This window comes from Eschscholzia californica, unplaced genomic scaffold, assembly GCF_041429995.1.
Source record: "Eschscholzia californica isolate CP2 unplaced genomic scaffold, dmEscCali1.0.p SCAF_5, whole genome shotgun sequence".
Lineage (NCBI taxonomy): Eukaryota > Viridiplantae > Streptophyta > Magnoliopsida > Ranunculales > Papaveraceae > Eschscholzia > Eschscholzia californica.
In genome coordinates this window covers 45,038,786-45,060,270 of record NW_028238472.1, presented here as the reverse complement: position 1 = coordinate 45,060,270, position 21,485 = coordinate 45,038,786, and the positions used below count along the sequence as shown (strand labels likewise).

General features: G+C 37.0%; 1 protein-coding gene across 1 annotated transcript; it reads left to right on the top strand.

Moving 5' to 3' along the window:
- Window positions 1-4,925: 4,925 nt before the first annotated feature.
- Window positions 4,926-7,412, top strand: LOC147539638 (uncharacterized). Its single transcript, XM_086642404.1, has 2 exons — window positions 4,926-6,372; window positions 6,669-7,412. The coding sequence occupies exons 1-2, from the start codon at window positions 5,271-5,273 to the stop codon at window positions 6,701-6,703; spliced, it is 1,137 nt and encodes a 378-aa protein (XP_086498530.1). The 5' UTR covers window positions 4,926-5,270; the 3' UTR covers window positions 6,704-7,412.
- Window positions 7,413-21,485: the final 14,073 nt, after the last annotated feature.

Sequence of the window (21,485 nt, the reverse complement as noted above, 5' to 3'; positions counted from 1 at the left end):
TGTGATGCCTCCAGAAAAACGCTAGCCCTCCAGCTGTGTTAACCTTGATAATGTATTTTAGTCATGATAATTTTCACATTGATGTGATGCTTCCAGAAAAACTATTAAATATTCTTACTAGTGTTATGCAATACATTAATACTTTTACATAATGTATTTTAGTCATGATAAATTTTTTTTCAGTTAATTTTAGCTATTTACTAATATATCGCATGTAAATATTTTTCGGTTCTTACATTATATGAAGGGCCCCGGTTTAAAGTTCGCACCGAGCCTCTAAAATCTCAGCCACGCCACTGGCGTTAAGATTCATTTTTGATTTAGACGTGAGATTATAATTTGTTTTTAAGTTTTTTATTCATTTTGGGATATGAGTAGACTATTAGTACTATTAAGACCTTTTTTTTGGACTTCTGCCCCACTTTTTCTTTGGAAAATTAGAAAGCTCACTTTTTAGTATACGAGATGCTGTTGGCTTTTGCCATGGCCAAAAATTGCAAAGTAGCATGATATTATATTAATATTATTCTTTTTTTAGAAATGGACTGCGATCAATGCACGATAACTGCCCAAGTTAAACCACTAATCAAAGGGGCCTAAAGCTCAACTAGTAGTGATCAACGGACCGTGCCGACACGAAAACGGACTGGCACGACCCGTTTATTTAAGAACACGAAACGGTCCGTTCCATGCCGACCCGTCACGGGCCAGGCGTTCTGCGGCGGGGCTGGGATTCTATAGTCCCAGACCCGTTAGACACGACACGTTGGAAACGTAGGAACGCCACATGCACGTCACGATCCGTGGAACAGGAACGGGCTGCCACGGGAACGCCCCATGCACGACCCGCCACAGAAACGCCAGCAACGAAAAGTCCAACCACAAACCCATTACCCACCTTGGTTATTTAAATTAAAAAACTAAAATCACCTAAGTTAGATTTTACGAGAACTTTATACTACAAAAAGAACAAACATAAAAAAGACTTAACAAAAAAAGTAATACTTGGACTTAACAAAAAAAGCTTTATTATATTTTTTTTGGTTGAAAGAGAGACAAAGAGTCGGTACTTAGACTTAGTTAAAACAAATAAAAAAAATATTTATGAGGGGATCGTAGCCACAAGAACAAACACGGGAACACACACGGAAACACACCTTGAAACGCCACAGGAACGGTCACGACAGGAAACGACACGGGAATGCCACAGAAACGGCTGGGGCGTTCCTATGGGCCGTTTCTGTGCCCAGACCTTTGTGGTCTGGGCACGCCACGGCTGTCAAACGGGATTAAAGAGTCTAAAACCCAAAAAACATAGTATTGTTTACACTTTTAATAACCAACAACCATGGATTTCAGCCTCTCTACGAATGAAACCACAAACTTCGACAGTTTTGAAGTTTATGTCAACACTATCAACCACTTGGGCAACCAAGTATTGACTCTATATCTCTATTATGGGGACCATGATTCTTCTCTTCATCATGGAGGTGGATCATAGGTCTATAATCACGTTAAAACATGTCTTACAATAACCGTCAAAAACATTGATTTACTTCTTCATGGTTGCAACCGAAAGACATATGTATAGGCAACACAAATAGTTCTTATTTTAAATACTGTAACAACAAAATAGTACACACTTCTCTGTTGCAACCATGAAGAAGAAAAGACTGAGAGGGATGAGGTGGATAATAGGTCTGTTATCAGGTTAAAATAGGCCTTACATAGTACAACCGTCAAAACATTGATTTATTTCTTCATGGTTGCAAGTTTCCAACCGAAAATACATACGTAGAGTCAACAAGAATAGGTCTTACAATCGTCAAACAATTCAAACTCAAACCTTACAAAATTATATAATAGTCACCTTTTTTTTGTGTCAATCATCATCGTTGAATTCGAAGGTAAACCATATAACTGTCTTCATATTGATTTACTTCTTCTCTCTCTTTTGGTCGAACTCTTAGGTGACATTGACCTAGATTGATCCACATTTTGTCGTAAAATGACTACTAAATCCACAAATGCACATAAAATACACTTAAATGACTCTTTCTGATTCAAGTTCAAAAAACAAAATAGTAGTTCCTCCATGAAATCCCAATCAACAGACAGGTTTTGATCAAATCTAGCTTCAATCATTTCTTGCATTGAATGTCGAAAATCGATGTATGGGTTGACAGAATTCATTGAAAATGTTATATAATCATTGGGTAAGTTTGGAACTTCTTCTTTTATATTTGAATTATTTGTGGTAATTGAAGTACTAGAACCAATATTTGATAATCTTGCTTCTTCTATTAATGAACTTGATGAACCAAGTGAAATAAAGAAACGTTTCGTTGCATGAATTGGTTCCTTTGTTGGGTAAAAAAGCCTCACAGGATCGAATAAAACTTCTTCTTCACTCTTGTTCTTGTTTTTGTCACGACTCTTACCTTTCAGAGGAAGAGTATTGAGGTGTTTGTGAAATCGGGAACGGATTACAGAGTTGGAAGAACTCAACAGATTTGGGTTTGGTCTTTTGAGCTTTGAGAGGTAATCATCAAAGGATTTTGTGATTTGTTTAGGCATTTCGGAATTTGGAAGTTTAACTTTGTAGAAAAAGTTGAGCTTCAACCATAGGGATAGAAGAGAGAGGGAGGGAGAGATAGGGGGTTGGTTATATAGAGAGAAATAATGAATTCACTCATATTTGAAGCTAATATTTTAGTGAGAATTAATAAGATTGTAATTATGGATATTTATTTCCCATATTTAAAGTAGGAGCTAATATGGATGGATCCTGCTGTGATATATTAATATGGGTTGAACAAAACTACAAAACACTGTTAACCATTCTAATATACGTGGGGAAAACACCCATGGTGTGTTTGGATGATGGAGGATTCATGAGTTCTTTCCTGACTGCATCAACCGATGATTACAAAATATTTTTCTTAATATATATGGTAACTATATAATAAGAATTCTAGAATTCTTGAGTATTCCATTCAAATTTTTTTGGTCTAACCAGCAACCAAAACAAAATCGGGTTAATTTCGTTTTGGCCCTCAATTTGTTACCAACTGGCCACTTAAGCCCCTATAAATGTGCAACAGTTCGATTTGATTTTAATTGTGTCTCGAGCCAAATTTTTCGAACTTTTCATTTATATCCTTATGTCATATTTGTAATTATAATTTTTATATTTGCCCACCTCATATCTCTTTGTATTCTACAACCTTCTCTCCTCCACCTCACCTCTTTTAACTTAAGAAGGTTGCTGGTCGGCGACTTTGTGCTGACATATCATGACATAGTCTATAACTGAAAGGGTCAAATTCGTGCTTGCCTTTCATTTGGAATTGAAAGCCTGTTTTCCTTTCATTAAGAATTGAAAGAGTAGTCTCAAGCCATGCTCTTCTGCTATGAGAAGGGAAGATCAGATTGAACTCCGACAACCTTGATTTTTTTTAATTCTCCCAACTTCTTCTTCAACCGCCACCACGTACCTTCTTCATCACCAACATTTTCTATCTCTCCTCTTCCTCCCCCTCCTCTCCCCCCTTCCTATCTCCCTCACACGCTCTCTCTGTTCTGTTGGAAGGGACTACCCCTTTTCCGAAATTTCTTCTGAAAACTCGAATGAAGATGGGTTCCTCTTCGTCTAGAAATCCAAGACAAAGAAGGTTTAATCCTCGTCTGAAAAACCCAGACAGAGAGGGGTTTCTCGTCGTCCGAAAAACCAAGACAAGGAAGGATTCCTTTTTGTTTAGTTTTCCGAGGAAGAGGGCTTCTTCTTCGCCTGATTTTAAAAAGAATAGGCCTTCCTATTCGTTTGGAAACCAGACAAAGAGGGTTCTCCCCTTCGTTGGGACATATGAAGACCGAATGTGGGAGGGGGGGGGGGGGGGGGGGGGGGTAGAAAAGTTCAAAAATATCAACATCGCTGGTAGAAAGTCGACACCACCACCACAAAACCTCCAATGCCACCATCGTGCCTCCATCGCCACCGCATTCCACCACCATGCCTCAAATACCACCACTTACCTCCATCACCGATACCCTTCTTCCACCAATACCGTACCTTCCACCACTACTACCATACCACCACACCCACCACTAGCGTACTGCTACCACCAGCACCACCGCCGCCGTTCCTCCACCACAATGACACCTCTACCAACGCATCTTAACTAAAACACCTTCATCATCATACCTACATGGCTTCAACACCACTGTCGCTACCATGACCACCAACATTGTTATCATCACCACCGTCACCATAACAATCAGAATGAAAATTATAAATAATAAAAAAACAAGTAACTCCACGGGAAATGAAAAATAAAAAGAAAATGCTACAAAATAATTTTTGGACTTTGTTGTTATTTACAAACAGTTATTTTGTCCGTTACACTTTTGATAATTTTATATTTTATTAAAAAAAGTACTTCTACTACAAAAAGAGACTATACTTTTAGTTGCCAAACAACACCTTATAGCAACGCGCATTGAAGTTTGACTTAAAAATGTAAGGAAAGAAATAGATATTATGCTTGATTCAATGGACAACCCCATGGATTTGTAAAGTTAATCAAAGAGCAATAACTCTTTTCTTTCAGCTTAAGAAAACAACAATGTTACTTGGTGCGATTAAATGCGGCCGGATAATGCGACAAAATCAAATTTGCACATGATATCATGACATTAGCAATTTAGTCATGTGAGATCACATTTTGTGAGTCCAAATAGCATTTTCAAATAGAAATAACATGCCAACAACTGATAACTTAGTTGGTAGTACAAGTAATCCAAAACCTTGGAGATCAAATTCAAAAGATCACATCGAGACGATCAGGAAGCACACCTCGCACTTTAAAGGCATTATCTCTTCTCGCATACTTCCCGCAAAGGAAATCTCAAAGCTGACAGTATTAGGATCCACCCGACGATCCACCCGACCCTACTCGGCCTCACTAGGCATCATTCGGTTATGAGAAGATTTAGTTTGAATTGGCTTGAGTTGGTCAAATGTAAATAGTCTGATTAATAGCTTTTGGTTAAGATTTTCTAATTTGAATTTGATTCACCTTGTAATCTATATATATTGTACTTATCATATACAAATAAAATCAAGTGAGTAGAAATATTTTCACATCTATCTCTCTCTCTGTCTCTCGGCTTCTCCTCCATCTCTCTTTCATATTTTCGGTTTCACCATTAATACTAAGAGGGTGAATCCTCTTCACATGGTATAAGAGCTATTCGATTTTTTTTTTACTATGACTACTCCTGGCGATTCTTCCGAAACCACTAATGTTCCTACTCAAAACACTAAAGGTTTTGATGTTCATCATTCCGACTCCCCAACCACTGTCCTCATAACCCCTCCACTCACTGGCGATAACTATTCATCATGGGCTCGAGCTATGACAATGGCACTTCGAGCAAAGGATAAGTTGGGATTTGTGGATGGTTCCATCCCAAAACCAACATCTCCCAATGAGATTCATTCATGGGAAAGGTGCAATGATCTCGTAGCAAGTTGGATCATGAACTCAGTTGCTACCGATATTCGATCATCAATTTTGTATGATGAAAGTGCTTCTGACATTTGGAGAAATCTCCATGATCGGTTTTATCAAACAAACGCACCCAAAATCTATCAACTCAAGCGTGCGATTTCAACTCTCAAACAAAATGATTCGGATGTGTCTTCTTACTTTACTCATTTGAAATCTTTGCAGGATGAGCTTAACTCTCTTTTGGCTATCGAACCGTGCATTTGTGGACACGGGAAATCAATCATGGATCGTTCGAATCAAGAACGAGCCATGGAATTTCTCCAAGTCCTCAATGATCGATTCTCGGCCATTAGGAGTCAAATTCTTATCATGGATCCGTTTCCCTCTATACTTCGGATACATTCTCTCGTGAAACAAGAGGAGGTCCAGCAACACATTGTCTCCTCTCCTTCCATCGAAGTTGAAGCTGCTGCCCTCGCGGTTGGGCATTCAAACACCAACAACAACTCTCGGTTTGACAAACCGAGATCCAAACGTTTGAGACCCTTCTGTGATCATTGCCAAGTTCATGGCCACACCGTTACTACTTGTTATCAGTTAAATGGTTATCCTCCAAAGACCGGCTTTCGTCCTCGCAATTCAAATCGCAATGGACCGGTTACTGCCTCTGTTGGCAACTCAGACAACTCCTCAGCCTCAAAGGTGCCCCTAGCTACTTCTCTTTCACCCGACGAGTACAAGGCATTACTGTCCTTGCTGGCCCAACAGAAATCTGCTGCAGGCACCTCCACTTCGGGCACCCTTCCTGACGTCAACAATTCTGTAGGCACTCCTTCTGACCCACATATCAATCTCACAGGTAACTCAACTTACATTTACCCGTGGGTAATAGACTCCGGGGCAGCTAAGAATATATGTTCTAACCTTACTTGTTTCTGTGATTACATTCCGGCACCACCGAACTACTACGTGCGTTTACCCGATGGTTCAAGGGTTCGAGTTATGAACATTGGTTCGATTTATTTTTCTAAACAATTTCATTTATCTAACGTTTTACATATTCCATCATTTCAGTTTAATTTAATTTCCGTCTCTGAGGTTTCTCGCTCCCTCTCTTGTCGTGTTAGTTTTGACACTGATTCATGTATCTTTCAGGACCGAGCAACGAAGGAGACGATTGGACTTGGTGATCCCTATGATGGTTTATATTTCTTCCGCACGGAGCCTAGAATCTCTTTTGTTTCCATTAATAATTGCGCGAATAATTTATCTTTTGATGTATGGCACTGGCGATTAGGCCACCCTTCTTTGTCTCGTTTCAAGTATCTTTCTTCTAAGTTTCCATGTATGCGCTCAATTAGTATGAATAAAACTCCGTGTTATGTTTGTCCACAATCTAAACAAACTCGTCTTCCTTTTCCTACAAGCACCTCTTCCTCTTCTCGGCCATTTGAACTAATTCACATGGACCTATGGGGTCCCTTTTCAATCCCTTCACTGACGGGATGTCGTTATTTTTTAACAATTGTTGACGACTTCACAAGATGTACTTGGGTATTTTTTTTATCTAACAAATCTGAAACTACTAAATACATCATTCGTTTCTTTCATTATGTATTCACTCAATTTAATTCTAATATCTCTAAATTCACATCCGGGAATGGAGATCCTATCTTTTCCCAAATTAAAACATTACGTACGGATAATGGTTCCGAATTCTTAAACAACGAATTACGCGAATTTCTTCACTTTCACGGTGTTATACACCAAAGAAGTTGTGTGTATACCCCACAACAAAATGGGGTGGTAGAACGTAAACACCGTCATATTCTTGAGGTGGCACGTTCTTTACGTATTCAAGCTCATCTTCCACTCTCCTTTTGGGGAGAGTGTATACTCACGGCCGTTTATATCATCAACAAACTCCCCACCCCAATTCTTCGTGGTTTATCTCCACATGAAAAACTACTTGGATCTCCTCCTAATTTGAACCATTTGCGAGTGTTTGGTTGTCTTTGTTACGCTCGTAACCCCTTAGTCAAGACAAAATTGGGCGCTCGATCTTCTCCGGGTTTATTTATTGGCTACCCTCATGGTCAAAAAGGTTATAAAATTTTTTACCTCCACTCTCGTCGCATATACACATCTCGTGATGTTACTTTCCACGAAGATGTCTTTCCAATGACATCTACCTCTCCGTCACCTCGTTCCGATATTTTTAAACCTTTTGTCTCCATCGAAGACAATGGTTCTTTCCATTTCGAACCTCTCAACACACCTACTGTACCAACAGGGCATTCTTCTCTGTCCGGCTCTCCCATTCGTCATGTGGTGCCTCCAGCGCTTTCTCCCTCTAATCGGGCCTCTGATTCGGGTACTAACCCAACATTCATTCCCGAGTTTCTGGAGGCGCCCCCATCTCCTTCGCCCACTTCTAACGCTCCTGACTTGGGCCCCCAGCCCACCACCACGTCATTTTCTTCTTCAGGCACTCCTGATTCGTCAATCATCCCAGCGTCTCGGCCGAACAGGACCCGACGACCCCCTTCCCACTTAAAGGATTACATATGTGTTGCTGGTTCCACCGTCACTTATCCACTCGAAAATTCCCTCTCAATTAATGAGTTCTCTCCACATCATCGGGTGTTCCTATCTTCGGTTCTATCCACTTCGGAACCAACGTGTTTCTCTCAGGCTATGAAATTTCCTCACTGGCGCGAGGCCATGGCTAATGAAATTAGAGCTTTAGAATCAAACAACACTTGGTCTATTGTTCCTCTTCCATCAAATAAAAAACCCATTGGATGTAAATGGGTTTACAAAGTAAAGTTTAAACCCGATGGGTCTATTGAACGCTACAAAGCTCGCTTAGTAGCTAAAGGATATACCCAAATTGAAGGTTTGGATTATCATGACACATTTGCTCCCGTTGCTAAATTAGTTACGGTTCGAGTTCTCCTATCTATTGCAGCCATCAAAGGATGGTCATTACATCAACTTGATGTTAACAATGCCTTTCTTCAAGGCGATCTGGATGAAGAAGTATTCATGAAACTTCCACCAGGATTTTCTAGTAAGGGGGAGCCTCGTGTCTGTCGTCTAAACAAATCTCTTTATGGTTTAAAACAGGCTTCTCGTCAATGGTTTTCGAAATTCTCTTCCGCTCTCATTTCTAAAGGTTTTTCTCAATCCAAGTCTGATTACTCTCTTTTTACCTTCTTTTCTGGATCCACTTCCATCTACATCCTTGTTTATGTAGATGATATTATCATTACAGGAAATGATAATTTAGCAATTTCTAAATTCAAAAAATTTCTCGATCAAACCTTTTCTCTGAAAGATTTAGGCCGTCTTCAGTACTTTCTAGGTATTGAAGTTTCTCGCTCTTCTAAGGGAATATTTTTATGTCAAAGAAAGTATGCTCTTGACATTATCAAGGATTCAGGATTAACTGCCTCTAAACCTTCTCCTTTTCCAATGGAACAAAGGCTACATCTCCAACTCTCTGACAATGATAAACTTTCCGACCCTACTCCATATCGTAGACTTATTGGTCGATTACTATACTTAACAGTAACTCGTCCTGATATAGCTTATTCAGTCAACAATCTAAGTCAATTTATGCAAGCTCCAGGTCAAATTCATCTAGACGCTGCTCATCGTATTCTTCGATATCTAAAAGGTTCCCTTGACAAGGGAATTTTTTTATCTGCTTCAAGTTCATTACATCTTTCTGGTTTTTGTGATTCTGATTGGGCCGGTTGTCCGACCACTCGGAGATCCACCACCGGTTATTTCACTCTTCTAGGTTCCAGTCCTCTTTCCTGGAAATCCAAGAAGCAACCTACTGTTGCGAAATCTTCAGCTGAAGCCGAGTATCGGGCACTTGCTACTGTTACTTGTGAACTTCAGTGGTTAAAATACTTACTCAAGGATTTGGGTTTTGATCATTCTTCTCCAATGACCGTTTATTGTGACAACAAGGCAGCCCTTCACATTGCTGACAACCCGGTATTTCATGAAAGAACGAAGCATATAGAGATCGACTGCCATTTTGTTCGGGAGAAGATACAAAATCACACGATTGAGACTAAATTTACACCAACGAATGAGCAACTTGCAGACATTTTTACTAAACCGTTGGGTGCAGAACAATTTCAAAAGCTCATAGGCAAGTTGGGCGTTATCTCTATTGCCGCTCCAACTTGAGGGGGAGTATTAGGATCCACCCGACGATCCACCCGACCCTACTCGGCCTCACTAGGCATCATTCGGTTATGAGAAGATTTAGTTTGAATTGGCTTGAGTTGGTCAAATGTAAATAGTCTGATTAATAGCTTTTGGTTAAGATTTTCTAATTTGAATTTGATTCACCTTGTAATCTATATATATTGTACTTATCATATACAAATAAAATCAAGTGAGTAGAAATATTTTCACATCTATCTCTCTCTCTGTCTCTCGGCTTCTCCTCCATCTCTCTTTCATATTTTCGGTTTCACCATTAATACTAAGAGGGTGAATCCTCTTCACAGACAGACTGACCAAATGGATGCGGTTCCAGAATTGTACTCGTACTTGGAGCACCTTCCCCCACTTCCTTCATACCTGGTTGTTGTATTTCTGTGTTTCTCGGTTTTCTTCTTCTTCTTCAACAAAAAAAAATAATTTTTTTTTTCAAAAGATTACAGGCCTGTCTGGCTGCACATAGTTGGGAAGTGTTTTTTGCTTATCTTCTCTATACTTACTTTCTTGTACTTATTTTTCCCATTGCTTTCACTTTGTGCCATGAATAACTAACGTCTCCTTTTGGGTGTAGGATGAGGCCTATTGTAGTGATCGATTTGAATACATTGTTTTCTATTATCTCTTATATATGTGTTTTGATATTATAATAGATAACGCCGTTTGTGATCACCCATGTGACACTTTATTGAATAACGATCGTTCTTTTAGAAGACATGTTTTCAGTTTTTACATATAATACTTGTTGAAATTTGATGCTATGCACTTGGAGTTTGACATTCGATATTTTCATTTGATTACATTTTGGAAGGAAATCAGTACAACTTGGATTTGGACGTTTCTTTTATTGATTATTTGATGTTTTATACATGCTAGATGCAAAATGTTTTTTTTTTTTGTTGAACTTGCTAGATGCAAAATGCTTAGTCAGTGATGATTGTGCATGCTTATGTGATACAAGAAAGTGGCTCAAATTTTTATATGCTAAAATGACCTGTCATATTTTGTTTATTAAAAAACTCACACATTTGCATGTTGTTGGGGTGAAAAATTTGAAAATTTCTATTTTATTTGGTTAGAACTTTGAATGCAATGCAACATGTAAATATGTTTTGGAACTCTTTTGCAACTAGTTGAAAATCACGAAAATACTAAGAAAATTGAAGACTAAAAAAAATTCAGTGATAATTTCTCATCAAACCAAAAAATTTATAGAGAATTTTGACCAAATTCCCCTAATAATATGACATACTTGTATTTTGATAAAATTCTAATATTAGGTTTATTGACGATACTAGCACGTATGGAGCATGGCATGCGATTTGGTTTTTTGGTAGAATGAAGGTATAACTTACTTTACTTCATATCACAAGTTCAATACGTGGTGGGTGGGTGGTGGATGAAGATCCATCATTTGTTGACTTGTACTTTCGGGTATAAACAAAATAAAAGTAAAAACGGAAGAGTTTATGGGCCATATAAGCTTAAGGTTCTTTATATTGCCTTAAGAGCTCAAGACGTCCTTGATGATGACCATTATGGATCTAATTCAATTTCTTTTTGTTGTAAGAGCTTATTCAATTCATGTTTATGTATATTCACATTATATGTTACGTTACATTATATGTTCATAACGTAACGCGTATTTGTCATGAATGTAAACTTTGCAATCCATGTAAAACAGAAAAAAGATAAACCATAATAGCTCAATAGTTATGCATCCTAGTTTTCTGAAGTAATGTTTCTTCTTATAATTTATACAAAATTTCTGTTTCTGCTTAGTTTATCTCCTAAAGTTATTGTAATGGAGTAACTGAATAATGGAAACAAAGTTTTCCAAATAAATGAGATTTTGATCACCAAACTAATGTTGTACAATAAAGAAAAATAAAATAAATAAACACAAACTATATCTTAAATAAAGTAGGTTTTCAACAAAATAAACATAACAACATAAAAGTTATTTCTAAATGGCCCCCTAGTTTATGACCAACTTCCCTCCTAACCTTCTAGTTTATTGAAGATACCAACATAATTCTCTTTTCTTACTTTTCCGTCTATTGACTGTTAACTTTTTTTAAGACTTTTCAGAATTACTCTCCTTTTAATTCTTTCACACCAAGTCCACTTCTCTTTCTCTCTAAAAACTCTTTATTTCCTTCTCTCTAAAAACTCTCATTTCAGTCCACCAATCTTTGGTGCAGTGGTTGGGCACCCCTCTTAAGCCCATGAGGTCGTGTGATCGAATCTCGGTGGAAGCAGTTTGCCATCAAGATTTATCCCATGTAATTTAGACTATAAATAAAGTAAATAAATTTGTCGGGCTTTAGGCCTCTTTTATGTTGTTGGACCTTAGGCCTCTTTCATTCACGGTTTAAATTAAACGGTTATCGTGCTCATCACATCTTCATGATGTATCAATGACTTGTAACGACGAACGTAGATCGTAGTCGTTTTCTCAAAAAAAAACTTCCATTCCCGAAAATACCCAACAAATCCCAATAAACATAACTAAAGGGATTATTCCTATCGATCGTCCAAATAGGAGATATTTTTCAGAAACCCTAAATGAAAAGACTAGATTTAGAGAAAACTCAAATAATGATGACGAGATCTTTAGATTTGAAACAATTTTACCTTTTGAGTACGAGATTAATTCTAGAGGAAACCCAGATGATGATGAATCTTTGGTTATGATAATGATGATGAGATCTGTAGATTTGAAACGGTTTTACCTTTTGAGTAAGAGATTAAATCCAGAGCAAACCTAGATGATGACGAATCTTTGGTTATGATGTTGATGATGATGACGAGAACTTTAGATTTGAAACGAGTTTACCTTTGAAGTAAGGGATTAAATATCGAGAAAATCCAGATGATGATGATGATAAATCTTTGGTTATGATGATGATGATGAGATCTTTAGTTTCGATTGTGAGTCATCATTTCCTCCATTATTATTAGCTTTTAAGCTTTTTTCAGACTTGAAAGTGAATTTTGGTTAGGATGACGATGAAGATGAATCTTAAGGAATTGCTAAAGCAGATTAAGATGGAAAAAAGGAAAGTTGTAATTGGTTAAACCATCTGAGTTTGGTGAATGAAATGCTAATTGGTGAAATAAAGAAACAGACGAAATAAAAATTGTGGTTTGAAGACAGGCTTCTGAAACGTTTTTAAAGAGAGGGAGAGAAAGAAACAATGAGAGAGAGTTTTTAAAGAGAGATTAAGAGAGTTGATGTGAAATAATAGTATGAGGGTAATTCTGGAAAGTCCTTCAAAAAATTGACAGTCAATAGACAGAAAAGTAGAAATTGAGAGCATTTGGATATTTTCAATAAACTAGGGGTCTAAACAGGAAGCTGACCATAAACTAGAGGGCCATTTGGAAAATATAGAAGGGTTTTAAACCAAGTAAAAGTAATAAAATAAGGAAGGGGTGATGCTAATAGACGCAGAGTTTGATTCAGGTTAGGGATATTTTTTAGGCTTGAATTATTACTAGGGTAACTAATGGTGGGGTTGGTCGAGTGTTGTGAGTAGAGGTGGGAATTGGTTCAGACGGGCAGTCCACGAACAACTGCCTATTTGGTTCCGATGAAATGAACACAACTTAGACTTGTCAGCTTGAACAAATTGGACAATTTCGATTTTTCTTTGTGAAAATGTTTAATTGTCTATGTCCGTCTCTCTAGCCGGACATTAACTGGTCGGGCATCGAGTATACATCCTAGTTTGAGGAATAGTGAAAGAAAACTCACCAATTTCATTAACTTAGTGAACAATAACAACAAAATTAAACACACCAAGATAAAAGATCATAGATAAAAAAATTCTTTGATGATGAGAAAAATTCACGGTGTCGATTTTAGAGTTAGGGAAGTAAGGTTTCTCAAAATAGAGAGTCAAAGAAGCAAAAGACTCAACATCATGACTCAACAATTCCAGATATGGAAGCTTCTCAGAGAAAAATCAGAAGATAATGAAGCATCAATTCTGATTAAGGTTTAGAGTTTCGTCGTCAGAAGTCAGAAGAGACAAAAGTGGAGGAGAGTCGAAAGAGAAGGTGGAAGAAAAAGACTATGTCTCTTCTAATTTCGAGGGTTATATGAGCCTAATGTAACCTAACACTACCATCTCACCCCAACCATTCAAACTTGTGAACAGGTCGAACTGACGGGTAATCAAACATTCGAAACCGAAGGACTCAGGCAGTATGCCGAGTAGGCCCCCTTATCCCGTATGTCCGGTAAAAATCTATCGGGTGGACGAATTTCGATTGGTTCAGTCACCAGACACCCACGGACCCATTCAGACGTGGGCAGGTTCCGGGCCGCAAGCTAAAATCTTCACCTACTTGTGAGGTAGTGGGGGCTGGAGGGGGGCAATAAACCCTCCCCCAAATTGCTCCTCGCGATACACTCAACAGTGAGGAGGTGTACATGTAGGTCCGGAGGAAATAACCCCCCTGCCCGGCCCCTGCATACACTTACTTTCATCCCTTCTGTATCCACCACTGCATATCATTCATTTTTTTGGAACAGATACCCATTAATATGAATTCAATGGGTACAAGATCTTGTCTCAAAGTCCAATCAGGTTTATCCTTTATTAGGAAAATTAAATTGCATGGTCAAAACCTCATATATTCACCAAAAAGTTCTACTAATTTTTGTATATTTATTTCAACACAACAAATGATTTTCTATATTTCTTGTATTTGTTTTTGTTTTCTCTAAAATGGAAATAAAAAGCTATAGCCTAATGCCCCAACAGCGATATATTGCTAGACCCAATGTGAATAAATATTGTAGTTGGTCTTGTAATAAGAACACCATAAAAAATAATAAATGTGTATTTTCGATGTTGCAATCACTTGCCTTAGTTGGAGATGAATGCTGAACCAAATTTCAAATATTTTGTTAATTTAGTCTTATATCACGAAAGGAGAAACGAGTATTAAACTCCTCGGTCTAACGTGACTTAAAGAAAGCTCAACTGCATAGGCCATATATAGAGGACAACCATGAATGGGTAATAAGAAGTGAAATCAAGAAAAACAAATCTTTATTATAATATCTAGGGTAATTTATAACTGGGTGTTTCTAAAGGCACCGGGTCAAAAGGCTGTTAGCATCCATCTCTGTTAGCACCAGACCAAACCGCTCCTTTCTCTATTAGCACCAACCAACTACGTAGGCACCAGTCCCTTCTCAGTTAACCCTGACCCCTCCATCCATCTCTCACAAAACCAATTAGAAATTCCAATTTCAAACATTCTCTCTCTAAACAATTAACAGTAAAAGTAAATCAATAGGTCAGAACTCAGGGTGGATGAAAACAAATAAAAACCCGAAAGAGTTTTGAATGCACAACTCCAAAATAGCTGAACCAAAACCTTCAAAGACCCATCACTATCAACTTGTATTCATTACAAGGACAAAAAGACAGAGAGAGTTAATGAAATCATTCTGATATATACTATATGTACGTGGTCAATCCATGGACAAACCCTTAGATGAGAATTGCACGTACAAATTCGATGGGACCAAAGTAAAAGATAAAGCTCAAATCAAATCAAATGGCTGTAACATAAAAGATCAAGTTAGTTATGTTAAAATAAGGTCTAGTTTTTCTTTTTGGCATGTCCACTGAACTCAAAGCCCAAAGGTTAGAATCAATTGCTTTTTGGGCATGTTAGTGATTAAACTAAATTTGAGATGAAGGTTTGACTTGACATACAAACTCTGACTAGTGCATGTTAACATACTTGAACCCCAAGATGCCATAAATGTTAAGGCTATAATGCCTAGCTTAACCTGAATTAGATAGATCACTGTGGGTGTAAAGGGAAACATAAACGAGACACCTAGCGTCTAACCTCAGAGTTATCTAGAGAGGTTACTTCTACCCTTTTTCATGTTTCATGTTATCACATATGTGTCATCAATGTCGTTTTCTCTCCGTTTCTATTTGCTTTTTTACTTGAGCGATCTTAGTTTTGGAAGAAGAAGATGGAAGAAGCAAACGAAGGTGAACGTCACCCACATTAAAAACCGGTGCTTATAGAGACCTTAGGTCAATAGCCAATGACCCAAGTCAATAAAAATTTTAGATGCTAACAGCCTTTTGGCCCGGTGCCTTTAGAAGCACCCTTTATAACTTAGTACCCATATACAGCTAGACCTATCTGAATAAATATTGTAGGTTGTTTTGTAATAATAACTCATCAAAAGTAATAAATGTGTATTATAAAGTCTTAGAATGGCTACTCAAAAACAAAAAAAAAAATCTTAGATTTGGCATGTTGCAGTCCATTACCTTGGTTGGTGGAAAATGCTCAACCAAGTTATACAATAACTAGGGTTTCCATTGATCAGAAGGGTGGAAATGGGAAACAACAAATAACTTAGTGATAGTTGGATATTGGATCACAATATTTCATGTATTTTATTTTGGGCCTCAATTGCAACAAAATCACGAGGGCCGAGTTGTCTAAGGCGCCACTCAAGTTTTGGCCTTCGTGAGAGGGCTTGGGTTCAAGTTCCACTTTTAACATTTTCACAAATTGTTTCACTTTATATTATTTTTCTCAATTAAACGCAATTTTTTTGCTACTCTTGTTGTATACAAGCAACTTCACTTAATGTTTTTACGATACATCTAAAAAATATGATGTACCTAAATATGATAAACGCGATAACTGTCTGATAAGGAGTTTAAAGCTCATCCTAAATAAAGAGCCTACACATCTTATAGTTTTATCTTTAAAACATTTCCAATGCAAGACTAAGAGCATCTCCAATGGCTTTTAAAAGTCTTAGTTGTCAGGTGTTAGTGGAGATCTCTAATATACTTCTACTTGAAGCATCTCCAATGCATCCGTCAACAAAAACTCAATTAATCCAATGTGTCAAGTACTGATTGAGTTTCTTTTTCTTAGGTGGCACTATTGAGATACTCAATTCAAAATACTTCTCCAATGCAACACTCAAAAAACTCAACATTTACTTAAGATTTACTCTTGTTTTTTTTAATATATAAAATGATGATGTGGTCCAATTCAGATACTCAAAAGAAATTGAGTATCTAAATATTTATTGTTGCCACATCATATTGAGATTCTAGTTGAGTGCTGCATCAGAGAGTGTTCTTTGCTAAAAACTCAAATAGTCCCATGTGTCACTTTGAGTTTTTCAGTTAAGTGTTGGATTGACGGAACACTCAACACAAACTCTAAAAATCCTGTATGTCAGGTGTCAATTAAGATCCTCTTTTCTAAGTGGAAATATAGAGACACTCTAAAGTTTTTTTGTTTACAATGGGGATCTCTAAAATACCTATATTTGATACACATGGCAATCTTAAATTTAATAGGATAAAAGTAGTTTAAAAAGAAAGTTTTCTATTGGTTTAGAAAACTCAAGATGACACTCTAGTTTTAGAGTGTCTCTCTTGAGCCTCTCTATAATAATAGCATCCGCCTCATAATAGAGTGTCTAACAAAGTGTCTCATTGGAGGAATATTTTTAACAAAAACTCCAAAAAATCATATCTGACACTCTAAGTGTGAGAGTTTGATTGTCCACTGGAGATGCTCTTAATGCACATGTTACTCTTAAGTTTAATAGGAAAAAAATAGTTAAAAAGCAAGAGTTTCTATTGATTTAAATTTTAGAGTGACACTTAGATGTATCAAGAATACACTCTAATTTTAGAGTGTCTCTCTTGAGAGACTATAATAAATGCTCTTTATCATCATAAAGTGTCTAATAGAGTGTTCCATTGGAGAAGATTTTTTTTTATCAAAAACTCTAATTATCTTAAGTGGCAATCTAACTTTTAGAGATTGAGTGTTCTATTGAAGATGCTCTAAGTCTCGAAAATTTCGAATGCTATGTAAATGAGTAAAAATTTTGTTTTATTTTTCATTTCGTACAATATTTTGATGGCATCAATGATGCAGTTATGAAAGAGTATCATATTCATTATTCTCTTGATGATCTATCGTGTCATATAAACCAAATGATTGAACCTCAGACTATAGCTCGAAGAATTAGAGTTATCCGGGTGTTTTGAGTTAGAAATTAAAGATGAATATGGGTTGATTGCCAAATAGTTTTTGCTCAACTTAAGCCAACCCCATTAAGACATCACCCCATTAATTTTGGTCTAGTTCGAACCAGTTCGTCCCTCTTCCTCAGTTGGTCGGTAACTGATGTAAAAGAATCAATTTTATAGAACTCTAAAGCCTACTCATTTTTTCCTTCGATCTTCAACTTAAACAAATATTCCAACAACGTTTTACCAGTAAACTTTAAAGTGCCTCAGAATGATTAAGAGTAAGTGACTTTTGAAATATCACATACAATCTATATGTTAAGTCTTCTCAAAACGCTTAAATATATCAAACTTGCAGTATATTATGAATTAGGTGACCAAAATAAGTAATGCAATTGTGAGTATTTTTTAAGGAGATATCCTCAATCAAGATGACAATGCGTTCAATTTTTCGGATAGTAAAGTTGATGAAGAAGATCATCAAGTCTGGTTGTTTAACGGATCGTAATGTTTAGCTAGAAACAAATTACGATCAAAGAAATACTTAGATGATACGCGGCTAACTACGACCAGATCCTACAACGGGTTAGACCAAAAAAAGTCAACTCGATCAGAAATATGATTGAGGGAATGAGATGAAAGGGCGAGCAGACTACCTAAAAGTGCCTAAAAATGGTCCAGGAAAATCCCAGACAAAAATATCATCAAATGAGGCAAAAACGCCACAAGTTGTTCGGGCCCATGGCCCACAGAATGGCCTGGGGCACTAGACTAAAAGAGTCCCTAATGGGGCAAAATCCCATCTGGGAATTCTACTCATATTGGGACTCTTGAGTCTTTATGTGTTATGTGGTCCTTGTAGAATCCTAATTTGATTAGGTTTCTAATTATAGTCGTCTCCATATAAAGAGCGCATTAGAAAAGAAATACGTGTGAAATTTTCTCAAGTAAAACTATATCTCTGTCACATAAAGCAGAAGACAGGAATAAAGAAAACATTTTCAGCTATCTATCCAGTCTAAAGGAGAAACGGTTCTTCATCTTCACTTCTGAAGAAGGTATTAGCTAACTTAAAAGGCGATAGATCAAGTCGATGCTCTGGTGTCTTTAGTAGAGGAGTTGCACAAGTGGAACTTTTGATCTTCGAAAAAAGCAACCAAATCTGTACGAGAGAAAGCGATATAAGGTATATTTCTAACCTAACTAGTTCATCTTTAATTTATGCACGAGTTCCTTGACAACCTAATGTTAAACGTATAGACGTCCGAGATTCCGCTTACAATATTAGGAGACTCCATAATCTAGCAGTGGTGTCACAACCTCGTGCACGAGCTAATTTTGGCTAGTTTCAGACTAAATTTTGACTTGTTTAGCTACATAGATAAATTTAAAAAGAGGTTTACATGTCTAAATGGTTATTCTCAATGAATCAACAAAAAGGATTTGGGTCTTCAGGCAAAATGATGGATCTACATAACAAGTGATGCATCAACCAAGATGCCATATTTTATCTTGGACAATTAGGTAATTTATAGGAAGAGGTCTACATGTCTATATGGTTTCTCAATGAATCAACAAAAGAGGTTTGGATCTCGAGGCAAAAGGATGGATCTACATAATAAGTGGTGCATCAACCAAGAGTCATAAGAGCATGATCGGTAAAGATGTTTAGTCACTGAGGACGACGTGGTTAAGGGAAAGGCTCTAATCAACTTAACCTCGAAGGCATGAGATCTTGAAATCACATTATTCAACCAATGACGATTTTCATCGGATAATGTGACAAAAATGGACTTTTGCATTGATAACAAGTTTTAAGACTTCACGTTTTCTTTTATATATGTAGTTTTAGTGGTTATGAAAATTATATCCGACCTTCATTCAATCTTCTAGAAGGAGTTGAACAAAAGTAACACCTTTGATTGGAAAAGAAATTCGAGAGTGGTTCTCAGATTCGTAACAAAAAAAATGTCCCGGAACACCCTAATCCTAGTGTTGACTGCTATCTCAACAACTAAGGACAAAAAATAGGATATGTCTATCGGAGAAAAGCCTTTTGTAAGCAACCGTAATACATTTTCTTTGGAAGAGATTTGACAAATGGATGCATACAAAACCATTTGAAAGGCGGGGATCCTGTTCCCACAGAAGACACGAATGGAAAGTCACGAGACCTTTAAGGGGATTCTGAAAGTCATTTAAGAAATGAAAAATTATAGGGTTTTCATATCCTCGGTGTGATTTATCTGTTCGAAAATTTGAAGCAACTTCAATTTCCCTCTCATCGAGAAATGAGATACCAAAGCTATCCATCACCTGGTTCAAATCAGATTGAACTAAGATGGATAAGAACTTGGATGAGTCGCTCAATATGCTATGAATAACTGAGCAAAACATATGAGAATGTTGAATCTATTAAAAACTAAGGAATCTAAGAAAGAGTTGTTATGATTCATAGGACCAAGGGTGTGTAGAGAGGCAAAAGCACTTGAACAAGGATTGTTTTTCATAACTGTAAATGTTTTTAATATGATGGCTAGGCCATCGAAAGGGAAATACCCTAAGTACGTGGAGGACAAAATCGAACGAAATTGAGAACTCGGTTCAAGTATCTTCGTTATTGAAGTCAATTTATGACATACCGTAGACTCCCTTGTTTCAAACCAGATGTGGAGCTCAGTAGGTTCTTAAGGGAATTAGGACACGTTAACCTGAAAGGCATGTAGAAGCTTAATGTAAATGGGCTTCTAGGGTTGCGTACGTAACATTAAATGATACGATACATTCGGATCATGCTTAATGGGAAAAATGACAAAGTCGCTGTTTAAAAGAAATGTAGAACAAGATAGTGAACCATTATGGGTCATACATACAAATGTGTAGGCCCGTGGAAGGCCCAGTGCGGGCAGGGCGACCGCACTGGGCCCCCCAACATTAGGGGCTCATTTCTTAGAAATCTGGATACATACATTATATAATTAGAGCTTTATGATTAACGAGTTAAGTATTGTAGCCCAACTGCCAAGCAATCCTATTTCCAAGTAGGTGACGCGGGTTCAAGTCTTTCTGCCTCCAAATTTCCTTTCTTGTTTCAACTACAATCATTGACTAACTTCTAAATTCTGCTCCATTACACCTTATTTTTGTTAATAAATTATATTCATTTCGGATTAGTGATATTTAATCATTTGAAAACTAAATATTCAATACGATGTTATATTAAAATGCAAACAATCTATAAGAGTTGAAATTTCATTATGTTATTTGTATTTATAAACGAATAATCTAAGATATAATAGATAGATTTTTTTTCGTTCACGAGTGATTGTGGATTATTAGACTAGATTTCCTATAAAAATTTTGTAACTAATTTCTTCGAAACACGTTTGCATTCATCTATAATTTTCATCTTTCTGTTGTTAAACTATCTTGCACTTTGATTAATTTTTACTTGTATTTTCTTTATTGTTCGAAAAGTATTGACTCAAATTTGGCACAGGGCCCCGAAATTCTCATCCACGGCCCTGCAAATATTTGCGGACCCATGAGTACACTTGCTAGAGGTATCTATGGCTACTTCATTACGTTCACTGACGACTTCACGGTATAGTTACATATACCTGATGAAACATAAGTCCAAATTATTTGAAATATTCAAACAATTTCA